The sequence below is a fragment of the Danio rerio genome, chromosome 23 (genome assembly GCF_049306965.1).
Source record: "Danio rerio strain Tuebingen ecotype United States chromosome 23, GRCz12tu, whole genome shotgun sequence".
NCBI classification, from domain to species: domain Eukaryota; kingdom Metazoa; phylum Chordata; class Actinopteri; order Cypriniformes; family Danionidae; genus Danio; species Danio rerio.
Window position 1 is genome coordinate 45,266,622 of NC_133198.1, and position 10,879 is coordinate 45,277,500.

The 10,879-nt window shown below is 37.8% G+C and overlaps 1 protein-coding gene across 7 annotated transcripts in view; it reads left to right on the forward strand.

Moving 5' to 3' along the window:
• Window positions 1-10,879, forward strand: part of podn (podocan) — a 55,320-nt gene that overhangs the window by 18,459 nt on the left and 25,982 nt on the right. For 3 of the 7 annotated variants that reach the window (XR_012398723.1, XM_021473738.3, XM_073939405.1), the window contains 2 exons: window positions 2,647-2,740; window positions 4,891-4,955. Coding sequence is in view for 4 of the 7 variants with exons in the window: in XM_021473738.3 (XP_021329413.2) it covers window positions 2,647-2,740; window positions 4,891-4,955 (159 nt within the window). In the remaining 3 variants the exon portion in view is untranslated. Of the gene's footprint in view, window positions 1-2,474; window positions 2,557-2,646; window positions 2,741-4,890; window positions 4,956-10,879 lie in introns of all 7 variants that reach the window. The other 4 variants (XR_012398725.1, XM_073939407.1, XR_012398724.1 and 1 more) reach the window with 2 other exon arrangements.

Sequence of the window (10,879 nt, forward strand, 5' to 3'; positions counted from 1 at the left end):
AAACTCAAGAATTGTGTTGATTCATACGGAGACCCGGAAGGAATATGATGGTGGGGAAAAAAAAAATGTGTAGCAAAAAAAATTGGTGGAAGAAAAAAAAACCCAGAGTGATAGGAAAACATAATTTGAGTTTTTTTTTTGCTTTTTTTTGCGCTCCCTCACAAAGATGTTTTGCGTTATCTTGCAAAACTGTTTCTCCACACATACTTCCTTTTCACGTTCATGTAAACCCTCCCGTTTTTGCCAAAATTCTCCCGTATTTTACCATTTTATCCCACTATCATCCCATCATTAAGTATTTTCCCATATTTCTGATATATTTTTAATCTTGAAAGCACACTTAAATTAATATTAAAATGTCTGCATTCACTTTCTTTACATTAAAGCTGTGCATCGACCGTCGCCTTTCATATGCTACCTCTAAACCTGTGAATGCATGTCAGTGCTCACAACGCAGGGTGTTAGTTTAAACAGACAAATACACTGAAAAATATGTAAACATCTCCATCCTGCATGTTTTATTTTAAACAGCTAATTTTCTCTTAAATGAGCACAAACAGTAATGGAATGCTTTCATTATTGATTTGTGCATTCTTACAGTGACAGCTCTGTTATCAAACGAAACAAAACCTGAGATTCATTTGCTGCTTACTTGTTTTATAACAGAGGTGTCACTTTAAATGGCGTCTACAGAAACTGATCTGGGATCAGTTTATTGTACTGAGCACGTCTGTCAGTCAGCGCTTATACATCCCAGGGCCGGCGCGTCCATAGAGGCAACCTAGGCGGCTGCCTAGGGCGGCAGTATAGAGAGGGTGGCGTCGGCGACACCTCCCTTACCACCCGCGTCCTCAGTTATGTCCGCGACACCTCCCTTACCACCCGCGTCCTCAGATATGTCCGCGACACCTCCCTTACCACCTGCGTCCTCAGTTATGTCCGCGACACCTCCCTTACCACCCGCGTCCTCAGATATGTCCGCGACACCTCCCTTACCATCTGCGTCCTCAGTTATGTCCGCGACACCTCCCTTACCACCCGCGTCCTCAGATATGTCCGCGACACCTCCCTTACCACCTGTGTCCTCAGTTATGTCCGCGACACCTCCCTTACCACCTGTGTCCTCAGTTATGTCCGCGACACCTCCCTTACCACCGGCGTCCTCAGATATGTCCGTGACACCTCCCTTACCACCCGCGTCCTCAGATATGTCCGCGACACCTCCCTTACCACCCGCGTCCTCAGATATGTCCGCGACACCTCCCTTACCACCCGCGTCCTCAGATATGTCCGCAACACCTCCCTTACCACCTGCGTCCTCAGTTATGTCCGCGACACCTCCCTTACCACCCGCGTCCTCAGTTATGTCCGCGACACCTCCCTTACTTCCTGCCTCCTCAGTTATGTCCGCGACACCTCCCTTACTTCCTGCCTCCTCAGTTATGTCCGCGACACCTCCCTTACCACCCGCGTCCTCAGTTATGTCCGCGACACCTCCCTTACTTCCTGCCTCCTCAGTTATGTCCGCGACACCTCCCTTACTTCCTGCCTCCTCAGATATGTCCGCAACACCTCCCTTACCACCTGCGTCCTCAGTTATGTCCGCGACACCTCCCTTACCATCTGCGTCCTCAGTTATGTCCGCGACACCTCCCTTACTTCCTGCCTCCTCAGTTATGTCCGCGACACCTCCCTTACCACCCGCGTCCTCAGATATATTCGCGCATAGACGACAGAATAGAGAGGGCGGCGTCAGCGACGCCTCCATCAGCACCCGCGTGTCCTTTGTTATATCCGTGCATAGGGCGGCAGAATTGAGGTCCGCGACACCCGCGTGTCCTCAGTTATATCTGCGCATAGGGTGGCAGAAAAAAGAGTGCAGTATCCGCCACACCTCCCTCCCTCCCTCCCTCAGCACCCGCGCGTCTTAAGTTATAGCCATGCATAGTGTGCCGGAAAAGAGGTCCGCAACAACTTCATTTTCATAACCGGTCACTTCGTTTTCACATTGGGGTTGAGGGCGGCGTGATCGTCCTCTGCCTAGAGCGGCAGTTCAACTTGCTCCGGCCCTAATACATCCATCCACTGGTTCAGAGGTTGCATAAGAAAGGCGACGATCGGCGCACAGCTTTAATGTAAAGAAAGTGGTATATGGGAGAATTTTGGCAAAAACGGGAGGGTTTACGGGAGTGAAGTGAACAGGAAGTGTTTGTGGAGAAACATCTTTGCGAGGGAACTCAAAACTTTGCGAGAGAACGCAAAAAACTTAGAAATATATGTTTTCCTCCCACCCTTTTTTTTCTTTCACCCATTTTTTTTCTCTTACTTATTTTTTTTTTTTCACCCAGCCATTTTTTTTTTCTCCTCCACTACGTCATTTCCGGGTCTCCGTAGATTCAGCTCCTTGTAAAAAAGTAGTTTGAACAAGCAGGGGGGTAAACAATCCTTTTTTGAGTGCTCTTATCGTTGTGTAGAAAACAGCAGCTGGGACGTTCTGCTAAACATCTCCATTTGTGTTTCACAGAAGAAAGAAAGAAAGATTGGAACAGCATGAGGGTGAGTAAACTGTGACAGATTTAGTCTATTTGTATGCTGTAAATCCCTTTAAATATCATCATGTTGTTGTTTTTTTCTGCGATGTCCCAGAATAACCAGATCAGCGAGGTCACGCTGGAACATCTGTCCCGTCTTCAGCAGTTGGAGACCCTCAATCTACAGAACAACCGGCTCACAACACAAGGTACAACTGATTGGGGGTCAGTGGAGGACGACGGCTGAAAAAAAAAAAGTGTAATGTGTTACAGAGGGAGAGATGGAAAGGAAAATCTGCTGTGTTTGGATTTGTCTATATCCTGCATGTGTGGCCAACATGGCTGCTTCAATAGAGCAGCAGAAGCAGTTGATTAGTCTTGTTTGAAGAAATCTTTTGGCTATAAAAAGAAAATGCAGTAACATTTTAAAATGAGGGTCCATTATTTAATGTATTTACTAACATGAGCTAACTATTGGTAATACATTTATTACGGTATTTATTCATGTTTGCTAATGTTCATTCATTCATTTTCCTTCGGCTTAGTCCCTTATTGATTAGGGGTGAACCGTCAACTATTCCAGCATTTGTTTTACATATATGAATCCCTTCCGGCTGCAACCCAGTACTGGGAAACCCCAATACACACTTTTTCACACTCATACACTATGCTTTAATAGTTTATTCATTTCCCCTATAGCACATTTGTTTGGACTGTGGGGGAAACCGCTGCACCTGGAGGAAACCCACAGCAACATGTGGAGAACATGCAAACTTCACACAGAAATGCCAACTGACCAAGCCAAGGCTTGAACTAGCGACTTTCTGAGTGACTATGGTGGCCATTTTGAAGTCGGATATCTGGGATCCAACTTTTGTTTTTTCAATCTTAAGAGGGTCATGTGACACATCAAATTTATTGTAAATTTCACAAGAAAAACAGTGGTGTGCTTGCTTGGCGTGCTTGCATTCTTTCATGAGTTATTTAAAGTTTCTGACCACTTATAAAATGTGTTCAATGTGCTGCCCGTTGTGTTGGATTATCAATGCAACCCTCTTCTCCCACTCTTCACACACTGATAGCAACACCGCAGAAGAAATGCCAGCACAGGCTTCCAGTATCTGTAGTTTCAGGTGCTGCACATCTTGTATCTTCACACCATAGACAGCAAAGATAGCTGGCCATTCTTCATCAATGGAAACCTCAAGGCCACTGGATGTTTGACATTGCTACATGATGATGTGTTTCTCTCTTTATGCACTGAAGCTGGCACTTTCCCTGAGTTTATTCCAGCAAGATGGTGCACCACCACATTATGGGTGTCAGGTAGGAGCATTCCTAGATGAACAGTTTCCTGAAAAGTGGATTGGTCATCGTGGGCCAGTTAAATGGCCCCCAAGGTCTCCCGATCTGACCCCCTTAGACCTTTTATCTTTGAGGTCATCTGAAGGAAATAGTCTATGGTGTGAAGATACAAGATGTGCAGCACCTGAAACTACAGATACTGGAAGCCTGTGCTGGCATTTCTCCTGCGGTGTTGCTATCAGTGTGTGAAGAGCGGGAGAAGAGGGTTGCATTGACAATCCAACACAATGGGCAGGATATTGAACGCATTTCATAAGTGGTCAGAAACTTGTAAATAACTCATGAAAGAATAAAGCTACAATAAAACCAAGCACAGTATTGTTTTTCTCTTGAAATTGCCAATAAGTTTGATGTGTCACATGACCCTCTTCCTATTAAAAAAACAAAAGTTGGATCCGAGATGGCCGACTTCAAAATGGCCCACATGGTCACCCCACATCTTGAAAAGTTTGCCCCCTCACATATACTAATGTGCCACAAACAGGACGTTAATATCACCAAACATTTCCATTTTATTAAGGTGTGTCCATATAAATGGCCCACCCTGTATATCTTTCATTATGTTTTTGCGTATGTTTCGCCCATAAAATAGAAAATTCTAATTTGAATGAAATAAATAAATAAAATAAAACAAAATAAATATTCTACCTTAACAATCCGTACACCAAAGGGACTGAGCCGAAAAGAAAATCAATGACTGAGTGAATGAATCCATTCAGCAATAAAAAGCTTATTTGTTTATTCAGCTTAATTTTTGTTTATATAGATTATGTTTAATCCTCGATTTTTAAAAATGGACACTTATGACTTCAATTAATAAATTCATATAATAAATAAATAAATATGTTTTGAAAAATTGCAATTATTGTATGCTATATTTTTATGCTCCATGTATGAATCTTATTAGTAATTCTCGTAATTGGGCATGACATTAATGTGTGTGTGCAGCAAGTAAAGCAGTAACGTGTGCTCATGTGTGTGTGTTTGTGTGCAGGCCTTGAGGACGAAGGGTTTGATATTCTGGAAAGGCTGAGCTATTTATACTTGGCCAATAATAAAGTGAGTCATTGCTGTTTATTCTTATTGACTTTCTTGAATGCAGATCACAGGCTCTGATGAAAATGTTCTAGATTTATGTTAACTTAATGGAGTGATATACTACATTCTGCCTCTCTGACGCACATAGGTAATGTCATGACCGGTTTGTCACTTTGCTTTGTTTCCAAGACTCTTTTATTACAACTTTTGATTTTTTTGTACTGTGTCTTTATTTCTTTATGCAAATGATCTCTGTTATGATTAGCCTCATATTAGCAGATTAAAACATTCTGGCACTTTTTTTGTGTTTGGAAATTTTTTAAAAAGAAAAAAAAAAGCGGGGGCTAATAAATCTGACTTCAACTGTGTGTGTGTGTGTGTGTGTGTGTGTGTGTGTGTGTGTGTGTGTGTGTATATGTATATGTATGTATGTATGTATGTATGTGTGTGTATATATATATATAATAAATAAACAGAAGGCTAATAATTCTGACTTCAACTGTATATATATATATATATATATATATATATATATATATATATATATATATATATATATATATATATATATACAGTTGAAGTCAGAATTATTAGCCTTCTGTTTATTTCCCCCCCAATTTCTCTTTAACAGAGAGCAGATTTTTTTCAACACATTTCTAAACATAATAATTTTAATAACTCATTTCTGATAACTGATTTATTTTATCTTTGCCATGAAGACAGTAAACAATATTGTACGGGATATTTTTCAAGACACTTCTATACAGCTTAAAGTGACATTTAAAGGCTTAACTAGGTTATTTAGGTTAACTAGGCAGGTTAGGGTAATTAGGCAAGTTATTGTATAATGATGGTTTGTTCTGTAGACTATCGAAAAAAAAATAGCTTAAAGGGGCTAATAATTTTGTCCTTAAAATGGGGTTTAAAAAATTAATAGCTGCTTTTATTCTAGCCGAAAAAAAAACAAAACAAATAAGACTTTCTCCAGAAGAAAAAATATTATCAGACATATTGTGAAAATTTCCTTGCTCTGTTAAACATAATTTGGGAAATATTTAAAAAAAGAAAAAAGGGGGGCTGATAATTTATATATATATATATATATATATATATATATATATATATATATATATATATATATATATATATATATACATATATATATATATATATATATATATATATATATATATATATATATATTTCATTTTCGATTTTTAATCGAAATCGATTGAAATTTATGCTCAACTTCGATTATCGAATTAAAAAATAGAATCGTCTATGCTGCCATGCCCTCATGTCACGTCAGCTTGGCTTGCCAAGCGGGAAAAAAACAGGCTTGTTGAAGTGCTTGTTAAACTGCAGACGCAGGAGCCCCGTCGACAGAGCTTAAATCCTCTCCTCTTTCAATGAAGTCGCCGGTGTGTAAGCATTTTGGATTTCCAGTGAGTTATGTTGACAACGTTCGTGTTGTCGACAAAAAAAAAAACACAGTTTGCAAGCTCTTCTATGAACGTATTACGGTTGGGATGATAGACGATGGGCGCATCGCGATCCTCCTCCCCGCACCCGTTGCAAATCTGCTTACGAAAAATACACACTCAGGCCCTGTTTACACTAATATGTCTTTGTTTTTAAATGGCATTTTAGAATGACAATGATCCACATCCACAGTGGCGTGTAGCATTTCTGAGCAGCCCATCTTCCTCACTACCGCTGAAAACGCACATCACGTGACCACACACACTCATTCACACACAGACACACACGCACACACATTGTCATGCGCTCGAGACAGCGGGTCAAGGCAGTCAGCGAGTCAGTAGACTGCTTCCATCTTTTACTTTCACACAAGTACTTAGTTATTTTAGCGAACACCTCAGATACTGTTGGCTGGTTTCTGTTGGTTGTGCACCTATTTTACCGACGCCATTATATCGACACAGATCACTGCCTATTTACGAGTCCCACAGAAAAAAGTGATTGACAGGTTGTAATTATGTGTCTAACTTACCTTTATTCATTAACTGTATGATTTGTTTATGGGTAAAACAAAGACCATGCAAGTCAGGTAGTTTAAACGGTAGGCTACTAATAATTAATTAGTTATTAATTAATTATTCATAATCGAAATTCGAATCGAATCGTGACTTTAGAATCGAAAAACTGTAATCTAATCGAGGATTTGGAGGATCGTGACACCCTTAATATATATATTTATATATATATTCATTATTAAAAACTTCAGACTGTTTTCTCTGAATTCTGAATCATCTCACAACTCAGTGAGCAAATCATCCTTCTATTTTCTTAGTTTACGTACTGTAGTCTAAAATATGTCATTGCAACTTTATATTTTCTAAATCTGAATTTTACAAACTTTTTTTCTAATAAAAGTGACCATTCAGATCACAAAATTTAGATTTTTAAATTAATTTATATCTCTCAATTTTTTGTGTTTCTAAATAAAATAAATTAAATTAAATTAAATTAAATTAAATTAAATTAAATTAAATTGAATTAAATTAAATTAAATTAAATTAAATTAAATTAAATTAAATTAAATTAAATTAAATTAAATTAAATTAAATCAAATTAAATTAAATTAAATTAAATTAAATTAAATTATACATGTTACTTATTAAATTTATTTTTGAAATGTTATAAATTAAGTAAAGGTTTACTTTCTATTTTACTACTCAGACATTTAAAAAAAATTGAGAAACCTTATTGAATGTAAATATAGTACAAGTGACCATTCAGATCTTAGAAGTAAGATTTTTCAATAAATTTATCTCTCAATTTTTTTTATGCATGGGTTTTTAATCAATTAAATTAAATTAATTTAGTTGTTTTATTTAATACATTGAATACATTATTTTATTTTGTATATTTAAATATGTAATGAATTTAATTAAAATATATAAATGAAGGTTAATAAAGGTTATTGCAACTTTCTATCTTACAATTCAGACATTTTTGTGACCTTATTAAATGTAAATAGTAAAATTGACCTTTCAGATCTCACAATTAAGATTTTTTCAATGAATATCTATTTGTCATATTTTGCAAAAATATATATTTGATGCATTTAAAACATTTTAGTTATTTAATATATTTAATATATTATTTGTGAATTAAATTATGGTTAATAAAGATTACTGCAACTTTCTATCTCACAATTCAGACATATGAAAATATATATATCACATGTTAATTGTAAAAGTGAGCATTCAGATTTTACAAGATATTTTAATTAATTTACATCTCAAATTTTTTAAAATGATTTTTTAAATAAATCAAATCATTTGTTTTATTTAAATATTTTATATATTTTATATATTTTGTAAAGTTTATTTATGAACTAATTTCAAGAGGAGCACATGCTTATGATTGATCAAGGCTGGTCCCGTATTTACTAATGCATGATTTCCAATCAGATGATTCCTAACTCATAAATAACTATAGAATCCCACCTTTCCACCCCTATTCCTCCACCTTACCCTTTATAGGGGTTCAAACAGGCTAGTTGTCATTTCTGTGTTTACATGTTCTCCCTGTGTTCGCGTGGGTTTCGTCTGGGTTCTCTGGTTTCCTCCCACAGTCCAAAAACGTGTCATAAGTGAATTGATCAATCTAAATTAGTACTATAGTTGCGCTCATTACCAGCAGTAAATCTCTATTTCTAATCTGTCATCAGCTCTAAATAAGGGGAGAGATCTCAAGACCTGCGCTCAAACTCCCCTCTCGCCCTGCAAATGGAAGGGAGCTCTAGGCTCGAGGATCAGCATAACAAGCACACTTTATAATCAATCATCAGCTAATTGTGAACTCTTGAAAAATGTATTGTTTTAATATATTTCAATAAAATATATATTATTTAAATATCTTAAAGATTTAGATATATAAATTAAGGATAATAAATGTTATTGCAACTTTCTATCTCACATATCTCTATCTCTAACTGTTTTTGAACATTTCTTGACATGTATTACTTTATTTATGTATCACATCTGGCACTTTTTGTTTCTTGCATTAAGAGTAAAATATTAAGTATAATCTAATTTTATATCTCAACTTTTTCCTCAGACCTGTGAATATACATCTGACAACACTTTTTTGTGTGTGTTTTATCAGTTTACAGTACATTGTCAGAACATAATGTGCATAATCTACATTTTCTATTGCAACTGTTGATTTGAATCTCACTAATAGATCTTTTCTTAGAATTACTTTTATAAGTTTATATCTTACAGTTCTGCACAGATATAAACCCATAATTGAAAAAGTAAACTTCGTATAAACTTCACATTGTTCAGAAAAAAAAATGTTTGAATTTTCTTTTTATTTCTAATAAAAAACAACAAGCCTCCTTGCTTCATGGCAATAATATCTGTTAATTAAGTTTCTGTATTTAGTGATTTATAAGTGTTTTCTGTTTATTAACAGTTTTGAATTGCATTATGGGATGATGATCTCTGCTCTGTCAACATTTAATGTTGAAAATTCAACTCTACAGTTTAAGAAAGTGACTTTTATTGACATTGTAGTTGTTTGAAATAATTATATAATGTATAATATATTAATGTATAGAGAAATAAGGCTGTGAAACAACTGAAAATCTGCTGGGAGTTTATTACAAGGCTTCTGTAGCGTTATATACAACACCAAACCAGTCAACAAAGCCCTTTAAACTATTAAAAATGTAAATAAAAGTCACTTTATCAAACTTTTAAAGGTTATAAGTTGTTGTAAGACTGATCAAAATCCAACCCGGGCTCATTGTGGAAACGTAGCCCTGCGGACGTTTCTGCGGACCGCGATTTACGTTCCGGGAGGTACGTATTCGAGCGTTTTTTTGTTTTCGCGGATACGCGAGAGGCCGCTGTGCGCGCTTTCGCGTCTCGTTCGCGCCCGCGCCGTTCTTGCGCGAAAAGCCGCCGAATCGAAAAAAAAAAAAAAAAAAAAAAGCAAAAGCCCTCGTCTTCGATTTCGACTGCGTTTTCGGATCCCGCCGCGTTCTCGCCCTTATTTTTCGGATTTCGTTTTTCGTCTCACCTGATTTCCAGAACCTGCCGTTCCCCGGACTCGACCCCTGTCGTCGTCCACCGCGGCCGGCTCCGGCTCCTCCTCCTCCTCGTCCGGGGCCTCCGCTCCGCCGATGCAACGCTGTGAGCTAGGCAGACAAACTGATTGCGTCGGGAAAGCCCTCCACTCGGAGGCGAGCCGTCAGCCGGCGAGCGCGAAGAGGAGGGGCGGAGCGGCGCCACACCGCCCCGCGGCGTTCGCTCGAAAAAAACCAAACGCGGCCTTTACATACCTCCGGCCACGTAAATCGCGGTCTCCAGAAACGTCCGCGGGGCTACGTTTCCAGAATGAGCTTGGGTTGTCAAAATCCCATAAGGCATTTCAAAAGCATAAATAAACAGGGAAAAATAAAAACATGGATCACAAAATACAGAAATCTGCTAATTTATGTATATTTTTATGGTGTATAGTTTTCTGGGTAAGTTTGGTCTTTGAGAATATTATTATAATTTAATTATTTATTTTTTTTGTAAAATGACACATTTGATTACAGGGCTCGAAATTGACCTTTTTGCTTGGTAGCACCGGTGCTCCTAACTTTAAAAATTTAGACGCGTCTTCCATTGTTATATGAATTTGATAAGAAGTGTGCAACATTTTCACGCTAGAAACATGTTTTATGCAGGAATGTAACTGATATGCTGCAACGGCTCCTTTAAATATGAGATTAAGGTAGCAAGTTTTGACGCTTTCGCTGCCAGTGCTGAAGGCAGACAGTGTTGTCACCAGGGCGGCCAGAGCGACCTTGGACGCTCTCGCCGCTTTCACTGTGAACGTACAGTTAAACTCCAGCTGTTCACATTTCTCGCAGTCACAGAAGCTCCCTGCGATCTTAACTAGGTGCAGCTGTTGCCTGC